At 40.5% G+C, this 26,749-nt stretch overlaps 1 protein-coding gene across 1 annotated transcript in view; it reads left to right on the top strand.

The window, feature by feature from the left end:
* Trim71 (tripartite motif containing 71) overlaps positions 1-2,645 on the top strand; it is a 68,937-nt gene extending 66,292 nt beyond the window's left edge. The window contains exon 4 of the mRNA XM_003473483.5: positions 860-2,645. Within this exon, the coding sequence (XP_003473531.1) occupies positions 860-2,311 (1,452 nt within the window). The 3' untranslated portion in view covers positions 2,312-2,645. The remainder of the gene's footprint in view (positions 1-859) is intronic.
* Positions 2,646-26,749: the final 24,104 nt, after the last annotated feature.

Below are 26,749 nucleotides of genomic sequence, written 5' to 3'. Positions count from 1 at the left end.
ATTGAATCTATGGATGTAAATCCTGCAGATACTGAGACCTAAGTATCTGTGATTTGAGGATAAATTAGAATTTTAGGAGGCATAGCCTCTTTGCCCCTAAAGAGATCACGTTTATTTCCTGTAGACAAGAACATTGTCTTCCAAGGTTGCAGTATGATTGTCAAAATCAAGAAGTTCATCTTGACACAATACCATTATACAATGTCAGTCCATAGTTAAAGCTACAGTGTTTGTGTATTTATTCTTTTTCAGTTCTCCATATTGATAACTAACACCTGCTGGGCACAAGCTTTTCTACTGAGTTGTGTCTGACAGTGTACCTCCAACAGTGTTCTTAATCCCTGCCATCCTGTGTTGTGTCCTGTCGCACACAAACCCACATAAACACCCACACCCATTTATTTCAGGGTTACTTATTGCACTTAGTCATTAGGTCATCTCTTGTAACCTTTTTGAAACAGCATCTTGCTCAGTAGTCCAGGTTGGCCTTGGACTTTCTGTGTTGCCCTGGTTGGCCATGACTTGTGATCTTTCTGCGTCAGACTTCTTAGTGCACCATGATGCCTGCCCTTTTGGGCTGTTTTTTTTGTTTGTTTGTTTGTGTGTTTGTTTATTTTTAAATTCCGCTGTTTTCAAGAGTACAGATCCCAGTTACCTTTTTGATTCCGGGGATCAAACTCATGACCTTGCACTTGCCAGGTAGGTGCTTATGCTGCTGAGCTAAACCCCCAGCCACTCCAGTTGTCTTTTGTAGATTAGCTCTCAGTATGAGTTTCTCTGTTTTTGTTTGTTTGTTTATTTGTTTGTTTTTTCCCTCGTGTTGGGTTCTAAGGCTTTGCTGTATCTCCTTTTCCTCTAGGTAGAGAAGATCCGCCAAGTGAAAGCCAAGTCTCTATATCTGCAGGTAGAAAAGCTACGGCAAAACCTCAACAAGCTGGAGAGCACCATCAGTGCTGTCCAGCAGGTCCTAGAGGAGGGTAGGGCACTAGACATACTGCTTGCCCGAGACCGGATGCTGGCCCAGGTTCAGGAGTTAAAGACTGTGAGGAGCCTCCTGCAGCCCCAGGAAGATGATCGGGTTATGTTCACACCTCCTGACCAGGCACTGTACCTTGCCATCAAGTCCTTTGGCTTTGTTAGCAGTGGGGCTTTTGCACCTCTCACTAAGGCCACAGGTGATGGCCTCAAGCGGGCCCTCCAGGGTAAGGTGGCCTCATTCACTGTCATTGGCTATGACCATGATGGTGAGCCCCGCCTCTCAGGAGGTGACCTAATGTCAGCTGTGGTGCTAGGCCCTGATGGCAACCTGTTTGGGGCAGACGTGAGTGATCAGCAGAATGGAACTTACGTGGTGAGCTACCGGCCCCAGCTTGAGGGTGAGCATCTGGTATCAGTGACCATGTGCAACCAGCATATTGAGAACAGCCCCTTCAAGGTGGTGGTCAAGTCAGGCCGCAGTTATGTGGGCATTGGGCTCCCGGGACTGAGCTTTGGCAGTGAGGGTGACAGTGATGGCAAGCTCTGTCGCCCTTGGGGTGTGAGTGTAGACAAAGAGGGCTACATCATTGTCGCTGACCGTAGCAATAACCGCATCCAGGTGTTTAAGCCCTGTGGCTCCTTTCACCACAAATTTGGCACCCTGGGATCCCGGCCTGGGCAGTTTGACCGACCTGCTGGAGTGGCCTGTGACACCTCCCGGAGGATTGTAGTGGCTGACAAGGACAATCATCGTATCCAGATCTTCACCTTTGAGGGCCAGTTCCTCCTCAAGTTTGGTGAGAAAGGAACCAAAAATGGGCAGTTCAACTATCCTTGGGACGTAGCAGTGAATTCTGAGGGCAAGATCCTGGTCTCTGACACCCGTAACCATCGGATTCAGCTGTTTGGGCCTGATGGGGTCTTCTTAAATAAGTACGGCTTCGAGGGGGCCCTCTGGAAGCACTTTGACTCCCCAAGGGGTGTGGCCTTCAACCAGGAGGGTCACTTGGTGGTCACTGACTTCAACAACCACCGGCTGCTGGTTATTCACCCTGACTGTCAATCAGCTCGCTTCCTGGGCTCTGAGGGCACTGGCAATGGGCAGTTCTTGCGTCCACAAGGCGTGGCGGTGGATCAGGAAGGACGCATCATCGTGGCTGATTCCAGGAACCACCGGGTACAGATGTTCGAGGCCAATGGCAGCTTCCTGTGCAAGTTTGGTACTCAGGGCAGCGGCTTTGGGCAAATGGACCGTCCTTCTGGCATTGCTATTACCCCTGAAGGAATGATCGTTGTGGTGGACTTTGGCAACAATCGAATCCTCATCTTCTAATTGCATCTACTAGGTTTCTATGTCTGGGTTGTGCGTGTGTGTGTCTCTCATTGAATTTCAAAGAAGAAGCAGCAGTCTCAGGGAAATTTTTTTCTTTCTTTATTTTAAAGAGAACAAGAAAGTACAACATTGCTTAATTCCTACCTCATCTTTATTTTTTTACAGATGAATGTACTTATCTTTTGTGCAGGGATTGAGCCTGTGAAGTGATAATTTCTATCTACCTCATATGTCTTCACATTTCCTTCTCCAACAGGCTGTCTTCCCTTACCCAGTGGAGTCTTCATTTCCCTCTTCCCTGGTATGGGGCGTGAAATGCACAAGCCTAGCATCTCTGCGGGGGGGGGGTTGACGGGGGACAGGATGACACTGCATGTATGTGGTGGGGGTGGATTCTGTAGCTTTTGTGGCAAGGAAACAGTAGGAGAAAAACAAAAACTATATTAAATCTGGGGGAAGAATAGGATTTAAAATTCATAATGGTAGAGTATTTGTGTTCTTAATAATGTTGTGGTGTTAGAGTTAGATTGTGTTGTGGTTTGATCTTTTTTGGAAAAAAATTTTTTTTAATGCTGCAACAGAGGAGTTTTCCTTTGTTCTATTTTATTACCTCAGTGTGTCTCACATCTTCAACATCTTTTCTTATTCCTAGGAGATATGGCTGTGGCTTGCTAGCCAAGAAAAGCAGACCATTCATGTTTTAGGGTATCTAGTCTTTATCTTTTAAGGTAGGATGTATGTGTGTATTTTAAAGTCATCTTGTACCCAAATAATAAAGCTGAAAATGACACACTACATCCTAGGAAACATATTGTGTTAGCATGTTGATTTCTAAAAAATAGATTATAGCTCAGGATTCTTAATTAAAAGTATTCTCAAAAATTGAGTATTCTTATTTTGTTGGTGGTTAAACATTAAATGTAAGCAGAGAATGAACCTCGTTCTCAGAGGGTTTTCAGACATGGACTGCCATGCTGAGAGAAGTAGAAGGCACTAGGGAAGCAAGGCACCCCCTAACTAAGGTTGTTCTGCGGGGGTGGGGCTGACCCCTGACCACAAAGTGAATGTTCTGTAATGCTAGGAGTTTATTTTCCTAAGAAATTTAGGCAGAAGAATAAACTTTTATTTTAAAAGCACAATTTTTTCCAACTTTGGAAATTCAGGGAAATACAATGTTTGAACCTCAAATTAATGGAAACAGTCCATTTACGAACTCTGGCAGGTCACTTTTTACAGGATTGTTGCTCCTGAGGCATCCTGCAAGAAGGACCTCCTGGCTAAGGTGAATTTTCTCCCAATGCCTTTGAATGTAAAGGATTTGTAAACCAAATCACTCCAACCTGAAAAGTAAGATGGAATAACTTTTTTGAAACCTATATAACTTAGTACCAAAGAATGAGTATGTGTAAGCCAGCCTCATTCTGTGGGATAGGGCTGGGGGAGGTGGTGGCATATGTGTTACTCTACAGAATTGGGTTTTCGTGAGTTGGACTTAGGTACAAAACTTTATGCTTCTAGGTATTTTTTGCCTTTCCTTTGGAAAGCAAGTATAACTAAATTCCTGCTTTCTAGAACTCAAGTGGGTCCATTTATTCAGTCCCCCAGATACTGAAGAAAGAACCAAATTCTGGGGTAGCTATCCTTAGGAAAAATAGATGCTCTCAGATGTTCAGTGGCTTGGAAGGGCAACCTTTATTTGAAACAGGCAGTGTAATGTGTCAATTTTGATTCCTGTGTGTTTGAGAGATTTCTGTCACAAAAGTAGTTGGTTGTTTTTTTTTTTTTTTTTTTTTTTTTTTGTTTTGTTTTTTGTTTTTGGTACTGGGGATCGAACTCACAACCTCATGCTTGCCAGGCAGGTGCTTGTGCTGCTGAGCTAAATCCCTGGCTAAAAGTAGATTTTTTTTTTTTTTTAAAATGGCAGAAAGATTCACAAATGGCGCAATTTACTTTTTCTAGTCCAAAAGAGATGAATTAATGTGACAAGTCAATAATATTACTTTCCCCACCCATTTCTTTTAGACAGTTTATCACTTTGAGAGACCTTCTTTCATTGCTTTATTTCTGGGGTTTCTGAGTTACCAAAATGAGGGTGCGGGGTGCTAATACGTCTAGATCTGCACACAATCAGAGATGCACAAATTGGAAAGATCTTCCACTGTTCTTCCAGCTGCTGAGTTCCTAATGAGGGAGGCATTAAGAAATCTTGTTTGGTACATGGGCTTTTTCTTTTGAATTTTTTAAGTGAATCTTTTCCTAATTCCTGTTCAGTTACCTTTAATTTTGCCAGAGAACACTGCCTTTTTACTAGTTCTGTTTGTTGGACTAATTTGGAGATGGTCTTCCTGCCTCCTCAACTCTCCACCAGATGATTGTTTAAACACCAAAGACAACTGGTTTTTAATGCTTAAAATTTATTTTATTGAAGAAAAGCATCTTGATAAAAATATTCTCAGTTCTAATTGTGACTGGGGAAAGTCATTTCAGTTAGTCACTTTTTTTTTTTTTTTTTTTTAAATTCTTTTTCATTTCCAACATTGTCTTCATTCTGTTTCCTTCCTAGCTTTCTCACATATGGGGAGATATTGGTGGTGAATGAAAAATTGAGTTGGTGAATAGTAGATAGAACTACTTAACATTTCATTTCACTTGGATTTGGATGTAAAGCCAGGCTTTCTGCCTCATGGCTGAAATTGTCAGATCTTAATACAGCAAGCAGGTTGCAGTCTTAGAGCAAGCAAGGTCCTCTTCTGAGGTGAGTTTGCAGAGTAGGGCCTTCCTGCCCATGGCTCCTGTGTGTGTTAGTTTGGCCCTTTACCTTTCTGAACTCAAAAAGCGGCATCTGCAACACATGGTCACATTTGGGAAACTTTTGTTTATAAAACAGTTGGTCATTTGTGGCTGCTGGAGATTGATTCCTGACCCTTAGGGATTGGTGCTAAGCACTTTGGAGAGAGTGTGTTTTGTATAATGTGGATTATTCCAAATCAATGAAAAATGATAAAAGCCAACATTTGGTACTCCCCTAGTAAGACACTGTCTAAAATGTATGTGTTCTAATGCTTATCTCCCGTTCATAATAAGGCGATGCCTTAGAAGTTAAGAGTTGGGTCAAAGAGGAGAGTCTTCAGTGGGTTAAAAAGTTAAGGCTTGGGAGAATAAAATGTCTCTAAGGAATAAATGGATAGATGATGGTCCCCATGTAGGTCTGATGTGGTCAGGTGGCAGGAGTGGGCAAGGGGGGGGGATGTAAAGTTCAATATATTTGGAGGAACCCATTGGCATTCTGTTGTGGCTGGTAGGTTGCACTCAGCTGGAGCCCAGTGGCCTCAGCTGTACTCCAAGTGCACTAAGTCCTTAATCAGTTAGGGAAACACAGAAGAGTACCAGGAACAGAACCTAAATCATTTTTTGGGCCAAAGAAGTTGCCAGAAACAAGGCACTTTGTTACCACATTGGAAGAGAATAGCTTGAAGTCATCTCAGCCTATTTTTGCCCTAGTTAAGCCAAAGCTTATTTCAGGTGGGATGTCTTTTAGGCTTGAAGCAGGAGAGTACTGTTTATATTATGTGTTGTCTTCTTATTTGGAAAATTCTACGATTGCTGTATTCTGGTAGATAGTGAAAGATATGCCAAAGTTTTAGGCTTGTTTTTTCTGTTGTTTAAAAAATTCAGTGGTGCCAAAAAGTATTTACGGTGTTTATTTAGAACATCTCTCACTGAGTTTCCAACAGTCTGGGGCTGTATAAAAGTCAAACTGTGCTTGCACATGATGATTGTCTGGGGCTAGAGCCTCCCCAGGCCCTGCAGCTTTCTCATGCTTCCTGTGGGCTCCAGGATACAGGACACAGTCCACAGGACATCTCATATGTGCTGGAGTACAGGACATCCCATACTGACTGAATGTTCTGGTTCTACCTCACTTTTAGTGCAAGTTTCATCTACCTCATGTTAGCATCCAAAGGGTCTTGAAGAGAACAGTATTAATCCAGTGGGAAGTAGGTGGAAGTGAGAAGCTACTTGTAGAGCAACTATTTTCATAAATCTGGAACTGTTTCTCTAAGAAACCATCGAACCTTTAAAAAGATGTCAGGTATATGCAGTCATAAATTTAAGTAGTTCTTAACCAACCTCTCCTGACCCCTAAAGGGTCAGGAGACACATGCTTTTCCTTGTTGTTCAGTGTTATGAAACTACTGGATGATCTCACCAATTAGAGGAACTTCCTGACAAAGACCTTTAGGTCTCTTTCTCTTCAAGAGGAAAATGTTTTATAACTCTTTTTGAATATCTTCAAATAGATCCTTTTAGGGGGGATTCTGAAATCCTGATTGGAAACACCAAGTATTTGAAGGGAATGAGAATACTTCTGACTTTGTGATTGTATTTGTAGCTTTTTGGACCCAGCAAAAGAATGTTCATCACCATGATGTTGCAGCACTCACTGTTCCTATTGAGCAGTGCCTGGTGCAGTGTGTTTTAGTGTTTTGTTACATGTTTTACTTTTTTTTCTACCAAAGGTAACATTTTGACGGGTTGCTTTTTTTTTTTTTTTTTTCTTTCTTTTCTGTGTTGTTTTCTTTCTTTCCTTGTTTGTTAAATACTTGATAAATTTGAGAAGCACATTATCAGGATGTATACTGTATTGACCCTCTACCTCTCTCCTTCTGTGGTTAATATTTGGTTTGACTGGAAGAGAGGATCCTAAGACCACTCTAGTAAATTGTGAGCTGGGTTTATAAATGTCACAGTGAAGAAATACCTCAACAATGTCTATTTTTAAAACTGATCTTACGGGTTAACAAGCCAGCCTGGTGGGATGTTTTCCGTCATCATTTAACCAGTAATGGTTCTAAAAGTTTTTTGTATCCACATGGTCTTAGACCTCATTTTAATGATTGTATTAACTTTCGAGCTCAGGTAGTATTTTTCCTAAGGCTATCTCAGAGCACACTGGCTGAATGTTGGCGTGTGTAGTAAATTGTTTACTTTCTTTATATAAACAGCTCTAATAGTTCTTTATGTTTCTAGTAGTCTGTGTAGTTGTTTCAGAGGAAGATTTTTCACATTTGTGGGGTTTTCTTGTTTTTCGGGTAGTAAGTTGTTTCTTTTTTCCTTTTCCCCTACTGTCAATGCAGGTGAGGGTGGGTGGGTAAAGGGATGTCTTTAACTAGCATGTTAAGAATAGCTGGTGGGTGGGAGGGTTGTTAGTATTGTTTTATATGACTCTTGCTTAATAATGTTCATTAGCTCTCATGCCTGGTCATAAAAACGCTTTAATTTTTACGTGTAGAATACATGACTCGGTTGAGTCTTCTTTTTTTTTTTTTTTAAGCAATTTAAATGGCAGAATTGGGGGAAAGTAGCAAAAAGGCATGTTGCCTGATATTAGAATGATTAAGTTAAACCTCTAATTTTTATTGTTTGTCCAGGGCAGAATGATAGAAGCAGTACGCACCCCTTGAATATCTCTCCCTGTTTGCAGAAGCCATGCAGCAAGGGTATCTGGGCGCGTCTGCCTTGTGCCACATTTTACATGGGCACTGCCTTGGTTGTAGTGCCTGTCCCATCCCATCATTTCAGTGAATGGATGGGGGAATAGATTTTCCTCCAAACCTTTTGGCAAAAGTGCATTTTTGTTTATGTTTTACCCCTCTTGGTTATTGCTTTTAAATCTTAAATGTTAATAGTGCAGGGCACAGGCATGACAGGCGATGAGCAGGTGAAAGAACCAATGGAAAAGTTCAAAAACTCCTGTGTTTGCTAACAGGCTTCTGAATGTATCACTGTGGTCCATAGAGAAGGCTGGAGAAGGTAGCAAGGAGATGCTATATCAGCTACTACAGCCTTAAAACAAAGTTGGTGTCTCTTTGGACTTTAAAATTGTTCCTATGCAGCTTATTTTATTTTTGTTGAATCAAATAAACAAGAGGGTTTTTCCATGGATATGTGTCTGTGTGATCCTTTCGTCCAGAATAAATACACATTGGTGAAATGCCCTCAAGTAAAAATGAGTCAATGAGATAAATGGTGCAGGGGTTGTGCTTTAGCTTGAGGGCTTTGATCAAACTCCTATAGTGAATTGAAAGAATGTAGATGCCAGCATTTTAAAATGGGGGATTGTTGAACAGTTTTAAGTTTTAAAATCTAGACTTCCCTGGGCCTGTGTTCTATCAAAGGGTTTAAGAAGCACCTGGCACTTAAGAAGTAGTACTGTGTAAGGTCTCTTATTCCCCCATTCTCCTCAAAGGGTTCTGGCCTTGTAACATCTGTTGTGTAGGGAGGGGTCCCAAGAAACCACTTGGGGGCAGAAACTGACCCCAGGGCAAGTGAGCAACTCAGAACTGTCTTTTCCCTTTGGGGTTTGTAGGAGTACCATATAAATGCTAGATGGGTAGACATGACTTGAACTTCGTATGTACAGTGCTTAATTTGGTACTTATTTTTCCCATGAAACTAAATTTTACCAAACATAGCTCATCTCTTTAATCATGGAGCCTCAAGTTTGAAGCACGTGCATCTACTGCTGGAACCCAGGACCTCATTCACACGTTTAGACATTGAACTAACTACACATGTGCTCAGAACTGACCATTTTATAGAGATTTTGAGAAACTGGCAGTTTGCAGAACACTGAGATCCACTATTTTCTCTGAAATTTTCTCCTGTCCCATTTCCTTTTCCTAATGATACTAAAGAAAATAATCACAGAAGTTCCAGTTGGGTGTAGTGGGAGTGCATCTGTAATCCCAGTATTAAGGGAGTCTGAGTCACGAAGATTGCTGTGAGGCCATCCTGGCTTACACAGTAAAAGGTTAGCCTGGACCACATAGACCTTGTCTCAACAAAGCAAAACAAAAGTCACAAGTTCTAAAGGTGGCAGGAACTGTCCGTTAACACTGCAGAGCATCTGGCCTAGGGTACCACTGTGCTTTTCTTTACTTAAATGTTCGGTGCCATAGGGGATTAATGTACTATTTTTCTTACTGATAGTTTCAAAATTGTCCTGACAGTTACCTAGAAGATGTAAGGAGAACACAACTCAACAGACTGTCTGTATGCCTGTTCTCATTCATCCTTCTAACCCAGTCTGTTTTCCTTACATGTTTAATTTCCCCATGTTCCTGCTGGGACATGGTGCGAGGCTTTGTGTTGAACATGAAGGTGTTTTTTTGTTTGTTTGTTTTGGTTGGTTTAAGGAAAGGAATCTAATAATTCTAAGCCCCAGGGGAAGGAGATTGTAGGAGAGGACCCAGTTTGGAACAAAAACATTTTAGATCAATGCCTGATTCCTGCAGTTACTCCAGTTGTGAGTTTGGGAGAAGTCAAACTTCTGAGCAGTGACTGTGTCCTTTGTAGCAGGCCACTGGGCTACTCTTCTTACAAGTTTATAGGCAATACTTTTGTTTATTTTTTTGGTACTGGAAATGAAACTCAAGACCTCATCCTTGCCAGGCAGGTGCTGCGCCAGTGAGCTAAGTCTTGGACCCTGCCAGTACTTTTTTTTTTTTTTTTTTTTTTTTTGTCTTTTTCATTTTTATCGGTACCAGGGATCGAACTCATGACCGCCTGCTAGCAGGGCAGGTGCTTATGCCGCTGAGCTAAATCCCCAGCCCCATTGCCAGTACTTTTAAAAAAATCATTATAGCACGGTAATGAAATCAAGATGGGAACTCACTCCCTGATGATAGGATTATAGCTGTCCATCCTGTCAGTGCCACTCTGAGGTGTACATCGTAGAAGAACTGATTCCTGCACAAAATCTAGTACATGAATGTTGGTAGCAACATCATCCATGATAGCAAGAAAGTATGAACAACCCAAATGTCCTTCAGTGAATGCCTGGATAAACTGATGCATATGTATCTGTATGTAGCCATATCTAGCCATATGTAGGTTCTATAAAGGGTATATATATATATATGGGTTTTTTTGAGGCAAGTCTGTTTCCTAGTGTCTTGAACTTGGTGGGCTCTAGTGATCCTTCTGCTTCAACTTTCTCTAGCTGGGACTGCAGGTGTACACGATCAACACTTGACTCAGGTGATAATGTTCCTGCAATGTAATATAAAGCCATTGAAAATGAAGTTGGTTTGCATTGCAACACTGACCCTCAGAATCTGTTAAGATGTAGATGCCTGACTTTACCTACATGAAACAAATACACAAGACAGACAAATGCAGAGAATCTGAAGATCTGTGGCTGCGTGGGATTGGTATGTTGGGATAAAATAGTGATTACCATGAATGTGTAAGATTATAAAAATGTTCTGGTGCTTAGTTTATAACACAATGGATATTGTGAGAATTACTGTACCTTCTACACATTTAAAAAATTGAATTTTATAGTGTGAATTGTTTAAATATGAAAAGACATAGGTAATAAATAGGTAAATCTGACTACATTAAAATAAAAGTATAGCTCCGTGGCAAGCACAAGCCTAGTAAGGTTGCCCTTACCTCCTGAGTTCGATTTCCAGTACAAAAAACAAAACTAACACCTTAATTCTTTTTTTTTTTCATCTGTTGTTGGCAGGGCCTGGCACTAGCATGGCCAGTAGGTAGGGGACAGTAGTATTGCCAGGCTGATGCCTTCCATATCTTTTGTCACCTCTTCCACAACAACAGACAAGGCTGTATTCTGTGGTAGGAAGTCAGATGCTTGAACCTGGCGAGGCTGTGATAACAGTATATACAAACAGCCAACTAGCAATTCACATGGGATCAAAGTCTTTACTGGTGATTTTAAGAAGACAGACCAACGATAGGGGTGTAATTCGGTGGTAGAACACTTGCCTAGCATTTGTGAGGACTTGAGTCCAATCCTCAGTACTGGAAAGGAAAAAAGTAGAGGAAGATACGCCACAACAAGGGGAAAAGGAGTTAAACATGCATAAAGGCCAGCTGGATGAAACTGAAGAGAAATGAACACGTATCAAGGATTTATCAGCTAGGCGTGGTGGTACATCCTAGCAGTCCTGAGGTTGAGGCAGGAGGGTTGCCACAAGTTAAAGGCCAGCATGAACCACATAGCAAGACCCTGTGCCTCTTTGAGCTCCCTTTGCTGCAATTTAAAGGATTTGTTTTTATTGACCATTATTTTAAAAAATATATCCACATACACATGTATGTGCAGTTAAAATATATTGCCTGTATTTTCTATGTGTTTTTAATGCTTCTAAACACTTATCAGGAGTACTGCCAGATCCATGGTGGGTTTTTTTTTGTTTTTTTTTTTTTTGAGACTGTCTTGCTGTGCAGTTTAAGCTGGCCTTGAGCTCACATTGTAGCCTAAGCTAGTCTTGAATCCAGTGATCCTCCTGCCTCAGCCTCCCAAGTGCTGGGATTAGGAGGAATGCACCACCACCCCTAGCTCCATCCATGCTTCATAAATATTTTTAAGAAGAGGTGAAATCATTTGCCTATTTTTCCCCAATAGTTTAAGAGGAATTATGGGCAGTTTAAACTGTCTTGTTTCAGTTTTCCATCAAGCTGTGAGGAATTTTTTGGTATCCTACTGGGTGAAGCTTCTGACAAATGGGGATTTCTAGGCAACCATGTATTTAATGTGTTTTAAACAATAAAGCCTAACTTGTTTTACTTATCTTCCTTTCTTGTTTTTCCATTTGCAGAACAATTCCCAAGGTACTGCAGAGTTCCTCTATAGTTTATTGGTTTTTTCTGTTTGTTTGTTTCTTCTATGCTATCCTTGCATTCATGATCCTCCAGCTTCACCGGACAGGATGCTAGAATCACTGGCCTGAGCCCCTCACCTGCATCTGTGTGCCTTTCTCATTGCTTCCTCATATGTCAGTGTCCTACATAATCCTGGTATATTTGTCAAAACTAAGATTAGTGTGTACCTATAATAGTAACTGAACTGCTTAGATGTTTGTGTGGATCTCACCAGTTTTTCCATTTCTATCCTTTTCTATTGCAGGATTAGTTCTATGATCATGTTCATCTCCTTACTATGCTGCTGTACATGGCAGTCTAGTAGCGTTCTTCATGACTGGCACTTTGGAGGACTAAAGGTCAATTATATCTTCAGTTGAGATTATCTGCATGTTCACCTGTTGTATATGTTGTGCTGTTTCAGGGAAGAATATCCCTGAGACAATATGCTTTTGTCATTACTGTTGCTGTTCACTTATGTGCTATAGAAATGACTTGTAGCCAGTGAAGTGCCTGTATACTGTTTTATCCCAGTGTATGATGTATGTATTACAGTCTTCTCAAGTGTTGCTATCCTTAAGTGTAACTAAGTTGGTCTTGGCATTATCTGCATCAGAGTTGTGTACTGCCTAGAATGCTGTCTGGTTCTATTTTCCTGAATAACTATTACTGCTTGTGTCTTTAAGTCCTATAATTGTTCATAAAAGGCCCAGTATACTTAGCAACATTTTAATGCAATGATACTTCCCATGCTTTAAAAGGACAAAGGACAATTACATTAAGCATTATAAAAAATTTAATGTGTCATGCTTCTCTCCAAGCAAATCACAGTAAAATCTTGAGTATATGTGAAGGATGACATACTGGCCCAAAATAAACAAGGACATCATGTGGTAAGGTGGTGGTGTCTGTGTAGCCAGGCCTCAGACGTGGCTGTGTTTGTTGGGAACTGGCTTTCTTCTCACTTTACTCTGCAGCCATTTGTTCCACTTAAGACTCAAGATGCCATATGATCATCGTTCACAGCTTTTTTTTTTATGGAAGATAATTCTAATTTTTCGCAATTTAATGAAACCATTAAATTATCTTTCCACAACTGAATTTTATATGGTCATTCTTTTTTTTTTTTGTCTTTTACTTTTTTATCGGTACCGGGGACCGAACTCATGACTGCCTGCTTACAAGGCAGGCGCTTATGCCGCTGAGCTAAATACCAAGCCCCTTTATATGGTCATTCAAGTATTGTTTCTGGTTGCTCCCATAGAGGTGCCTCCTCAGTGTCTGCCTTTGATGCTGTTGTACTTCTATTGTATAAATGTATGACCTTAGTTTTTTCATTATATGCTTTCTATATATTTATTTATTGTGTCTTTTCCCCAACACAAACACCTGTTGTAGTTAGGTGAGAGGGCAGTGTTAGTGTGGGAAGTGAAAAATCTCATGCATATTAAAGCCAGATGCTCTCTTTGGAGACTAAGCCTGTGGCACTTCTACTGTATTCCCTTTTGCAAAACTATTTGAAGTGTGTTGGCTCGTTGTAATCTAAATATTTAGTGAGTGGAAGTTCAGTTTGGAAGTCACCTGGAATATCCTGATGATGAGCATTTCCAGTTAAGGAATTGTGGGGGAAAATAAACTGGGACATATTTTGATTAAAATCTTTTCCTGACAATTTAAAATTGTGCAACATTGGGGATTGAACCCAGGGCCTTTACCCAGCCCTCTTGCTGTATTCTGAGGTGCTGTGCAGTTCCCAAATTTAATCATGTGTAGAATTTACAGTTCTGTTTCTGCTAATACCCATTATTCTTGCTTCAAAAAACTAAGGAAAGGAATTCCCAAGGTACTACTCTGGAGTGAGGTGACTTGTATTAATCTGAAATTTTTACCTTTTTTTTTTTTTTTGTCTTTTTGAGATGGGGTCTCCCTATGCAGTTCATGCTGGTCTTGGGCTCACTTTGTAGCCCAGGATGGTCTCGAGTTTGCAATGATCCTCCTGCCTCAGCCTCCAAGTGTTGAGATTACAGGGGAGTGCCACCATGAATGGCTCAAGTTCTTAACGTTTTTTACTGAGTGTGTACTGCTAGAGCATATGACTAGCATAGATAACACCTTGAGTTCAAGTCTTTCTCTTTTCTTTTTTTGAAACAGGGTGTCACTGTGCAGTTCAGGCTGGTCTCGAGCTTACTTTGAACCTAGGCTAGTCTCAAAATTGCAACAATCCTCCTGCCTCAGCCTCCTAAGTGCTGGGATTACAGGTGTGTATCACCATACACGGTTTCAATTCTTAATATTTAAAAGAAGTTGTAAAGAACAGAGCCATAATTCACACTACCACATTACATTTCCATTATAAAATTGAAAATACACCCTTGGGCGTGGCACATACTTGTAATCTCAGCGCCTGGGATAGGCAGAAGGATCACTGGAAGGTAAGTCTAATAACCTGTACTACATAGTGAGACCCTGTCTCAAAAACCTAAACTAAAAATAACCCCCAAAATTAAAATTGGATTTGTATAATATAGAAAACAAGTCTAAGTTTGATATAATCAGAAATATACAAGATTAGAACAATTTAAAATTAGGATTAAATTTGTATGTGGATTATGCAAATATGTACTTCATTCCCTTTATCAAATAGAGGAAAATCTTACCCTTTTAAGCCTACTGATTCATCTGTTTAAAGTCTATATAATCTGTGTTGTGGTTGTGCCATAATTGACTTAGATTATTTGGTCTCTCCTTTTTTCCTTCCTTTCTTCCTATTCCCTTCTCCCCTCTCCCCTCCCCTCTCCTCCCCCCCACCCTTCTTTTCTTTCTTCCTTTCCTTTTCTCTTCTCTTCTCTTCTCTTTTCTTTTTGAGAGGGTTTCATTATGCAGTTCGGGCTGGCCTCAAACTAGCAGTGAGCCTCTGCCCCCTGTGCTGCGCTGACCCTGCCCCCACCGTGTGCAGGGATTACAGGCCCGGCCCACACCCACACTCTGTATCTTTAGATTAAGTTTTTCACTTTTGAATATTGCTGCAATGATTTTCCCTGTGCATTAAAACCTAAAATTAGGGGCTGGGGATTTAGCTCAGCGGCATAAGCGCCTGCCTTGCAAGCAGGCAGTCGTGAGTTCGATCCCTGGTACCGATAAAAAGGAAAAAGACAAAAAAAAAAAAACCTATAATTAGCTTTGATTCTTCTCAAAGGTAAATTACCTTGAAGGAGAGTGCTTGGGACAGAAGATTGTATATATTTTGATCTTTTAGCACATAACATTTAATATCCCTATAAATAGGATATCCTTATAAATAGATAGGTCTCAGAAGTACATAAGTTCTTGTTATACTCTCTTTGTCAATGAGAATTTTCCTGTTTTAATTATATACTTGTTTGTTAGGCAGATATTAATGTTACATAATTTTGGTGGAGGTTTTATTTGGTAGGGGGCGGTTTGTCTGTCTGTGTAGCCCATGCTTATGCGAACTCATGTTGCTTCTCCTGCCTTAGTCTCCCAGGTGAAGCATTACAGGCATGCACCACCACGCCCAGATATTTTGGTTTATTTTGTGCACATTCTTCATAAAACACTGTCATTCTTTGCCCTTTTCCCACAAGGTAAGATTTAACTGTTTTTCCATTTTGCCTTTTTATTTAGTTAAAACTTACTTTGATTTGGAGAGAACAGTGTTCGTTGGAGTTGGACAAAAGTAACTCCTTGGAGTTGATTATAGAGACAGGGAAGCTGTGGGTCTTGAAGGGAAGATGCTTCTCAGCCATAGGCTCTACATCAGGGATACGGTCAGAGGTCTGTCCAGCTATGTCTGGAACTGTCCTGGGATGAGATCTCACCGCCCCCCCCCCCCCATCTAAGGCACTTAGGACTATTTGGTATGGTCCATTCTGCCAGGTGCATTTATGCCCATAACTCCTGGAGCTGCCATCAGTAGATAATAGAGGTGATGCTGTTCCAGAGGATAGCAAAAGACAAGACACTGCAGAGTTTACCTCTTCGGTCTTCTTTTGCACTGTAACTCAGAGGGAGGTGTCCCCACCTTTCCCTTTCCTGATGCGCAAGCTGATTGCAGAGGGGTTAAATGCCTTCTTTACTTGGGCTGCACAGCCTGGAGATTGTGGAACCTGTCTGTGAGTGAAGCTTGAGTCTGACCCTCCAAGCCCTTGTAATTCCTTGGGTAACCCTGCTTCCTTTTTCTAGGTGTTGTAGCAGTCCAGTGGGCAGGAACCAAAGCCAAGGAGTCACCTGCAGGAATGCCTAAACCTCAACAGCATGAGATCAGATTCTCTTGTGTATGTAAGAGGAAACTCGGAGTGGATGACAGTGAGTTGGCCTTCAGAGGAAGGTTTAGGGTCACCTGAGAAAGGAAGCAATAGGGCTTTTTTTTAGAGTTGAGGGAATGACATGAGTTTGCATTCTGCAGTTCTAAGTGTAGAGCTCTGACCAGGAAAGGATGAGATATGCAGATGCCCGCATGGCTCTTTGCATGAAGCCCACTATCTGGATAAATTCACAGGGCCAGCACAGGCTCATGGGTCTGTTTTTGCCTCAAATGGCAGTGAGGTGCGCTTCCTACTCACCTTGTGGTGGCAACTGACTTAAATAGCTCCTCTGGCTCTTTGCTTCCAGGAAGCCATTCTAAGGTCCTGTCTTACTTAGCCTTTGCCTCTCATTGGCTATAAGAAACACAAGCTTCCCCCTGCTTGAAACACCAGCTTAACGCCTCGTTAACCCTGCACTGCTCTGTTCTTTTCAGTCTAATTGCATACTGGCAGGCATGTGGATTATGTGCTGGTTATGGTTTGGTGCCAGTATGCTGGGAAAGGTGAGGAAATGGGTTGTCATTTCCTCGCCTTGAGAAAGTGTGCTGCAGGGCACAAATCCTACCTGGCTTGTCACCCTGGTCTGGTCCATAAGCTGTTCTGCCTTTATTGAGTGAACATTACTTCTCTTCTCCTTTCACCTAGGGATTGAACCCATGACCTTCATGCTGATTTGGGGATTACTTAATAGGTGAGAACTGTGTGGTAGGGTCAAGATCTCTCCTGAGATCAGAGTTTTGGATGAGTCCAGAACACCAAGATGATTAATCAGCTATAAATTCCATTGTACTGAGTGGATTTACACTTTGATAAACACCGATACCTTTGTTCAAAATTATAAAATGGGTATAGTTCAGTGGCACAGTCTTTACCTAGGGGGCATGAGGCCCTGAGTTCAATCACCAACACTACAATTAAAAATAAATGAAAATTATAAAAGTACTTTTAGGCCTGGTCTATACGGTAGAGTTTAAAGCAGCCTGAATTACAGCCTGAGACAGGCAGACCTTGTCTGAAAAAAATTTTTTTTAAACCATTAAATAAAAATTTAAAAAAATAATAAAAATAAAAATTTAAAGCAAATTATGCATGCTTCATTTTTGGAGTTTGTGAAAAAATTGTGATTAGTTCTTTGGATGTAAAGGAAGAAATTAACATGTGTCTCCTCTTCTTGTCTGAGAGGAAGAATTGTGAGCTAAATCTCTGGAAGGAGGGGCTGAGGATTTAGCTCAGGGGCATAAGCGCCTGCCTTGCAAGCAGGCAGTCGTGAGTTCGATCCCTGGTGCCGATAAAAACGAAAAAGACAAAAAAAAAAAAAAAAAAAAAAATCTCTGGAAGGAATCCTGACTGCTGGCTAAGCTAGCCATTGGTAAGCTGGAAGGGAAAGGACTACCCTCAGTGTAGAGGTACATCTTTTTTTTTTTTTTAAATTTTATTTAAGGAGAAAAGAAAAAAAAAGCAGAGAAAGGGTACAAGTTATACAGATTTGCAGAAAAAAAAATGAACAGTAGGAAATCACTAGTTAATGGATTACATATTGTCATCTTAGAAATAATTGTTCAAGTCACAAAATTAAAGCTTGTAAAGTGGACATTCCATCAATGATACTGCAAACAGTTCTGTTCATTGATCCAATAAAACTCTGTGATATCATTTTCTATCTTATACACTTAAATATACATGCAGTTATATAGTTTAGAGCACTTTCTTTTCGTAGAGGTACATCTTTAGAAACCAGAAAGTCACACACAGATGTGGACTGTCCCATTATATTCCTCATGCGGTATTGTACTAATGCCTGGGAACCTGTAAGTTGTTGTTGTTGTTGTTGTTTGTACCAGAGATTGAATTTGCAGGCACTTATGCCACTGAACTAAACTCCCAGTCCTTGTAATCTGTATTGTAGTAGGTGGGGCTTTTTTTTTTTTTTTTTTTTGTCATTTTGAAATAGGGTCTCATTATGCAGTTTAAGCTGGTTTTGAACTCACTTTACAGCCCTCACTGACCCCTAACTCACAGCAATCTTCCTCTCTACTGGGATTAAGGTATGTGCCACCATGCCTTACCTCATAAGCTGTTTTTAGTCTATAAAATTCTGTCATTTCAAGAATGGTATATAAATAGAACCATAAATACAACCAATGGCTTTTGTTATTCAACACAATTCTTTTTTTTTTGTCTTTTTGAGACAGGGTCTCGCTATGCAGTTCAGGCTGGCCTTGAGCTCACTTTGTAGCCCAGGCTGGTCTCGAACTCACAACGATCCTCCTGCCTCAGCCTCCCGAATGCTGGGATTACAGGCCACCACGCCCGGCTCAACACAATTCTTTTTGATCCAAAGATATTTTTGTTTCAAATACTTGTCCTAAAAAGGACTATTGGCATTCTTTTTACCTGTGCATCTTGAAATGATGTACCTTGACTTAAATGTAGTCAATGTGAAAAAAAGATAGGTTCAGAGCTCATTATCTGGATTTTGTCACTTCAGTTACTAACGATGTTAGTAGATACTGAGATGTTTCCACTGACAAATGGAAGGTAACCTAATTTATTGGATTATTGTGAATATTGAAACAGTATTTAGCAGAGTGTGTGTCACAACATACTTCACCTATCTCGTCGTATTATCAGTGTTGTTCATGTCAGCATAAGAGGATAGGACTGATTAGATTCTGTGATGCTCAGCAATAATTATTTCTAATTACAATTATCATGACTATCCTACTATGATGAATCATACTAGACTTAATTGTGTTGTTAGGGGCCCAATAGTTTATGTTTTCATTTGGGCATCTTGTATAAATGGAGTAAGAACTATTCTTGTTATTGGCTTCTTAATATTTTGAAGATCCTCTTATGATATAACATGCAGCAGTATTTTATTCCTTTTTATAGCTAGGTAATGTTCCATCAGAGATACATCATTTGCATTCCATTCAAAATCTTGAGTTGGCGATCATTTCTGTCATTGCTGGCATGATACTGGATACTTGGGGATACTTGATTTTAGAAGTTGCTTCATTACTTGTGTATCTATGCATTTTTATCTGGGGTCTAATTTTATTTAGTGAATTGTGTCTAGGTTGGGAACATTAATTATTCTGTAAGCCAAAAAGAAGAAATGAAAGTTTCTCTCCTGAAAGAGAAGTTAAAATGATTTAAATATGAGAATGGAATGCATACACCATTGATTTGAAAATTTTAAGAGTTTAGCCCTAGGGGCTAGAGGTTTAGCTCAGCGGCATAAGTGCCTGCCTTGCAAGCAGGCAGTCATTAGTTCGATCCCCGATACCGATAAAAAGGAAAAAGACAAAAAAAAGAGTTTAGCCCTAAGGAAAAAAATGATTAGGAAATCATATTTCAGATTTATCTATTTCAAAGTATGTTTGCAAGGCCTATCTCTTTTGTATTGTGTGTTACTGGGGAATTCTACTTTAGAACAGGTGAATCAAAAGCCAGTTTTTGGGTGGGCGAGGTGGAGCACACATGTAAGCCCAGCACTTGGGAGGCTGCGGCAGGATGATTGCTGTTGAGTTGAAGACCAGTGTGTCTCCCCTTTACCCCTCAATAGTTTAGGAAATTGCTCTGGAACTTTAGGTGAATTTCATGAGGGACAATAATTAAAGCATTGGCTTGTGTGCTGAGATAATTTTTAATTAATAAGTACATTTTAGGAACATGGCCTTTTTATATTAAAAACTTTCAAGAGAGCAGAAGGGCTGTTTCCCATAGAATAAACAAGGGCATTACGGTGGGCATTACCTTTGTAACAGAGTATCCACATTTACCTCTTACAGTGTGCTCTGCTAAAGTTAGGAAAATTAACAGAGGGAACAGTGGCCCTTTGAAGTTTCTTTCTCTTACTTACTGAGGATCCTAATCTCCTGAGACTTAATTTTGCAGTAAACTTTTATATAGCTTTTTCTTAAAGACCGATTAATGACTAAAAAGTGTTCTTAGATGTACAGTAACTATCTATGGATAAATCTATAAATTTATCTATGGATAAATAACATTGCAAAGTGAAAAAAATGTTTCTGTAGCTATGTGAGGACACACTGAGCAGGTTGCCATCGATGAACAAGGAACTTACCCCTTTTTAGGCACCAGCTCTACTAGTGCCTCCAGAACACAGCTTTTGATACTTACAAGCCACTTAAGTCATGGTATTGTTAAAGCAGCCTAAACAGAGGAAACAGTGAATTTTGTAATCTATATTGCTGATGTTTTACTTCGTTTTCATCATTTACCCTTAGTCACTGAGACACAATACTTGACATTCACAGTTTAAAGGAGGAGAGGTTTATTTTGGCTCATGTTTGTAGTGCATAGTTGGCTGGGCTGAAGACAGGAAGGCAGGGTGGACGGACAGACTGGAAGGCTGCTCAGTGCAAGGAGGCCCGGATGGGGAGGGGTGTGAAGGAGGAGCCATGAGGGTACACTTCCAGTTACTCCATGACCCTCCTCTCACCGTGCTCCACCTCCCGACGCACTGATATGGAGTGGGCGGGGCCACGGTCCGATCAGCTCCCCAAAAGCCTGCCTATCGCTGCACGAGGCTTTTGAGTGTCATCTTGATACAAACTATAATCTCCAAATTAGATAATACTATTTTTTATTGTACTATATTACAGATTGATCCATATTTTACTTCTTTGTTATTCAGGGCTCCTCCACGATATTCATCATGAAGCATTATTGTCTTATTAAATACAGACTTATTTTCTTGCAAAATAGAGACGTATTAACTAGAATCTTTAAGACAATTTAGGAATGCTGAATTTTAAAAATCACACCCCCCCCCATTATCCTGATCCTTGCACTAATAATTGCACACACACACAAAAACAACTGGGTAAAATTGCTGGCATATATATTGTGTACTTCTGGGAGATTTCATTGTACATGCATTAGTGAAGGAAAAAAAAGGTAAAAATCTATTTAACAGTAGTAGTAATGACGTTACCAAAATTGTTTTGATCTGTTCCACTCTTGGCAGCCCCTTAGAAGTCTTAGGCCACATTTTTTTTTTTAGGTCACATTTTAGTAGCCATTCAACTGCTATACTTTTTATTCTTTTGGTAGACAGTGCTGGAGATTGAACCCCGCACCTGATGTGGACTTGCAAGCCCACTACCACTGCCCTGTAGTATGTATATACTTTTTGAGAAAGGGTTCACTATGCAGTTCAGGCTGGCCTTGAGCCCACTTTGTAGCCCAGGCTAGTCTTGAACTTGTAAAGGTCCTCCTGCCTCAGCCTCTAGTGTTAGGATTACAGGCATGCACCACCATGCCTGGCTACAATAGATATTTTTAGCAAGTTACTTGAAATGTAGTTTGATTAATCATTACTTTCCTTCTAGTGAATCTTTGACCTAACCATAGATGAATGTTCAATGTAATTTTTTTTCATGTTTGTTTTTATATGTAAGAATTTGAACTCTTCTGGTTTCCACATATTGTGGTATGTGTCTTTGCTCCCATCCTGACCATGTCTTCTCACGGAGCTTTTTACAGTCAAGGGATTCCTTGTCAGGAAAGAACAATCATGAACACCTCCAAGGGTGACACTGGGGGTGGACGAAGTGTAACTGTTTTAAGGAAGTACACATGAGTTGGAGGGTATTTCCTCCAGGTGGCGTTCACTAGATAATATTCAATATCAATATCAAGGTAAAAAGGAGCCCACTGTATCAAGCTGTTTTACCACCGATGGCTGGATAGTTGGACATGTTATGGGGAATACTGATGTTGTATTTTCTTTTTCTGTGATCCATACTAGTGAGTTAACAGTAAATGAACTCTTTAATGATAGGAAACACAATTTTAAAAACATATTTTCAAATGTAAATGTTCCAAATTTTGGAAATTTTCTTAGTAATATTTAGATTCTCCAACATAGTTTTGAATTTTTCAGTTTAATATTTGATGTATTATTTGCTTCCCATGACTTGTGAGTGGTCCTGATGTGCAGCCAAGGATGTGACAGTAGGTTCAGAGTGGCATTAACTTTGTATGTAGCAGATGCTCCCAAATGGAAATCCAGAGAACATGAAGGAAGCTGCAGTGATAACAGATATATCTGGTGGATGAGTTTAAATTCTGTAGCTCTAATTTGTTTTTTTTTTAAAAACTTGGTTGACTTGTAGATTTTTTTACATGGGTAAGTGATACTTTACACTGAGAATGGAATGTGCATGTCTGTTATACTCTGGTGATTCTTTTTTCTTTTCCCACCCTTCGTGCTAGAGATTGAACTGAACCTAGAGCCTTCACACTGAATTACATCCCCACCCTTCTTTCATTTTATTTGTTTTGAGACAGGGTTTCATTAAATTGCCCAGGCTGGGTGTGAACTTGCAGGCCTCCTGGCTGGACCCCTGAGAATGCCGGGATCATGATGAGCACCACCACATCCAGCTCAGTCACTGAACTCTTCAGTTGTGGTTTAAAAAAAAAAAAAAAAAAATTGTGTTAGCCCAATCCGTTGTCATTTATTACTAATTTTTTTGTATTTAGTGATTTGTATTTTTATACCTTGCAGCCATTACTGATGCCTTAAGTATTGAGTGTGTCCTGTGTGGCATTATTTTAGGTAATAAAGATATAGAAGCAAAAATCTTTGCCATCAGGAAATGTGTGAAATACATAAAACAGAATAATCAGTATTACAGCAGTGATTATTACTTTTGCACTGATAAGTAGTTTTGTGATTTTTTTTTTTTTTCCTTTAAAAGTTACATTCGGGGCTGGAGATTTAGCTCAGTGACATAAGCGCCTGCCTTGCAAGCAGGCAGTCGTGAGTTCGATCCCTGGTACCAATAAAAAGGAAAAATAAATAAATAAATAAATAAATAAAAGTTACATTCTATTTCAGTGCTTTATTTTTGGGGTTTTGAGAATGGGTCTTGCTCTGTACTTAAGGCTGGATGTGAACTCACAATGTAGCCTAGACTAGCCTCAAATTTACAGACGTGTGCCCCACCACACTTAGGAAGGACATAAAATTCTGTAAACTGGAAATAGTGTATTAATCTAGAGCCCTTACAAGAATAATACAAAGGAAAAAACTGAACAATAGTATTTAGTGTATGTGCTGCCAAAGCAAGCACAACAATAACATTTGAAAGAAAAAAAAGATACGCTTTATTAAACCCTAAAATAGCCAGGACACTGATACATGTCTGTAATTTCTTCATAACAAATAAGGATTGTCAGTATAAATTGAAAAAAGCTGCTGTACTTGCTGCCCTCTGCTGGCAGATTTCTTTTCTCTAAGAAAGCAACTTTGAAATCGCACTCCCCTGGGTTCCTGGCCGGCGGGCTCTGCTGTTCAAGATCTTTCCCAGGTGCTCATGCTGTGAAAACTATATTCATAATGGCACTCACTGTAACTTTCTTTTTCAGTCTGTTGATACTTGCTCTGAATCCTGTGTAAAAGGACTGGCCGGAAAATCACTAGGATCCCGTCATTCTGTCCCACCTCAAACCTACCTTGCAAATCTTCATTTTTTTCCTCACGAGGGACCTGCTTCAGTTTGTGGTTTTGCTCCATAAAAGTCCCTAGAAAACACAGAATCTTTGGCAACGTGCTCTGGACCCTTTTTGTCTATCTGGGACAGAAGCTTGCTTTCTCTCAATAAATATCTTCTGCTCTTAACAAATAAAACAATTCTTAAAAATCACTAGAATCTTTGAACCTATCAAGGCAGTCCCATCATCTTGTATTAGAAAACATAATTGAGCTACTGTGAGCTCTCAGTGCTAGTTTTATAATTCCTTTAATATGGCCATAAAGTGAATATTTTTAATTTCTACCCTTGAATTCCTATATATTATTGGGACTGACATTTTATGATTCAAACAGTTGTGCATCAGGTATTTTATTGGAAGCCAATGAAGGAAACTTGCCATTTTAGGAAAAACAACTGACAATATTATTTGCCACTGGTAAATTTGAACTCTCAAGCAAAAAATTATGATCTTGAGCCAGGTGTGGTGGCATACACTCAGGAGGCAGAGGCAGGAGGATCACTGTGAATTTGAGGCAACACTAGGCTCTGTATTACCAAGAACATGACACCATCCCAGTAAGAGTGTTCTAATTAGGTCAGTAGTGGCAATACCGACTATGCTACTGAAGACACAACAGTGGCCCATAAATATATAGTTAATTCCCGATCTCCAGAACCTTGAGTGTATTGCGTTATATTCAAAAGGAACTCTGCAGAAGCTGTTAAAGTTTTGAGATAGATTATCCTGAGATCTGGATGGGCCCACTGTAATCACAAAAGCCCTTCTCAAATGTCAGAAAGGAGAAAAGGTGCCGCACTGTTGCTGTAAAGGCAGGAACTAAAGAATGCAGGTGGCCTCAGGGAGCTGCACAAGCCATAGATAAAGCCTCTAGAAGGAACAGTTCTCAAGATAGTAACTTCACAGTGTTAAATTCAGAGTTTCTGGTAATCAGTTACAGAAGTAACAGAAAATGATACATTTATGTTTTGATACTATATAAAATATAGGCAGCTTCACATTTTTTTGACTCATAATTCAGTTTGACTGACTTGACCAAATTGATCCTACTTCTCAGTTATTTGAGAGGGTCCATTTATCAGCAGTCAGTAATTAATGACCCCTATCCTTCCTTTTCCATTTTAGTAAACCAAAAGACTCAAGTCTCTTTGGAGTTGGTAAAAAACTGTACATGCCAGCTGGGCATGGTGGTGCACTCCCGGAATCCCAGCACCAGGGAGGCTGAGGCAGGTGGATCACCACAAATTTAAGACCAGCCTCTGCTACAAAGTGAGCCCAATGCCAGCCTGAACCACATAGTGAGACCCTGTCTCAAAAAGATAAAACAAGCCAACAAAAAAACCATAAACAACAACAACCAAAAAAAAACAAAGTGCACATCCCTTATAAAGGAAAATAAGCTTAGATCCTAACCAGATGGATGATGAGGGCTGTCTTAGTTACTTTTTACTCATCGCTGAGACAAAATACCTGAAGCCCAAAGTTGGGAAAGGAAAGGTTTATTTCTTACAGTTTTTGGAGGTTTCAGTCCACACTCAGTTGGCTCCAAGGCAGGTGGGCATGGCTGGACCGCAGTTCCTGGCAGCCGCCAACAGCAAGCAGGAACCAGCAAAGAGCAAGACACACCTTCTTCCTGCCATTACATCACATCCTGGCTCCACCCCTAAGTGGGTGGAGCACTGACACCATCAATCCAAGCACTAGACAATGAACTAATCACAAATACACAATGCAAACTCATGAGGCCTGGGGGACACAGACATAAACCATGACAAGGGCCTTTTATGATTGGGACCTAGTATTACAGCCATTTTATTCTATGAATTTGTCAACAGTCCTAGGATTGAATGTTGATGTGGAGCGTCAGAAGCGGCACAGGCTGATTGAGGAGAGGGAAGGGCTGGGGTGGTGGTGTCAGACTTCCGGGACACTGAGATGGGAGGAGCCCTGAGGGCTGGCCCAGTTTTCCCTGCTGCTTCTAAGCCAGAGGTTTTTTGTTGTTGCTTTTTGGCACTCGGGATCGAACTCATGACTGCGTGCTTGCAAGGCAGGCACTTATGCCACTGAGCTAAATCCGCAGCATCCCTGCTGCTTCTAAACAGACTTATTTCTCTCTGAAATCTCTGTGTTCTGCAGTGTCAGACCCCATTATTGTGTTCACTACATCATTTTTTCTCTTTTCACTTTAGATTTCCCTTCTCCAAAATATGGCAGTAGGATGTGTTACACCTCGTCTTGTTCCTTTGTCTTCAGGAGCGGAGTTTCTTGCCAACTGCCTTCCTCATGGGACTTCTCAGGTCACCTTGAGGGCAAGGCAAGTATTTGTAGTAAAAGTCCCTGTAGTAAACTCTTTCCTCCCTTGTCCCTTCATGTATAAGATGGCATTGTTACATGTTACAGTCATTTATATCCATTATGGCTTGTGTCTTGTGTGCCCCAAAGCCCTAAGCACTCATGGGGCTTCCAGGAGGTGACTGGATCATGGGTATGCAATCCTGGATTAGTCCATTGATTGATTTAGCACAGTTCTGGGTAAAGATGATGGGTTTACTGAAGAGGGAAGACCTGGACTGGGTTTGGGTGGTGCCAACTAATAGGCTTATAATCGTGGTGGAATTTAAAGGGAAACAAGAAGGAAGGCTCGAGGCTTCCTGCTTGTCCTGCCACGGACTGCTGCTCTCCGGCCTCAGAGCCTGCTGACTGCGGAACCTCTAAACCTGAGCTAAATAAACCTTACCTTTCACTTTTGAGCATTAGGTATTTTGTCCCAGCAATGAGAAATAACGAAGAATAACCTTTAAATACACAAGCCTGTGTTTAAATATTTTGTGTTTCCTAGTTTTTAACAGGAAAAGGATATAATCGTGGGTTTAGGAAGAGGAAGAATCTCAGCCAGGGCTGACTA

The sequence above is a fragment of the Cavia porcellus genome, unplaced genomic scaffold, assembly GCF_034190915.1.
Source record: "Cavia porcellus strain 051 isolate PalLab524CR breed Dunkin Hartley unplaced genomic scaffold, mCavPor4.1 scaffold_13, whole genome shotgun sequence".
NCBI classification, from domain to species: domain Eukaryota; kingdom Metazoa; phylum Chordata; class Mammalia; order Rodentia; family Caviidae; genus Cavia; species Cavia porcellus.
Note: the sequence above shows the minus strand (reverse complement) of the source record. Positions and strands in the feature narration are given on the sequence as shown.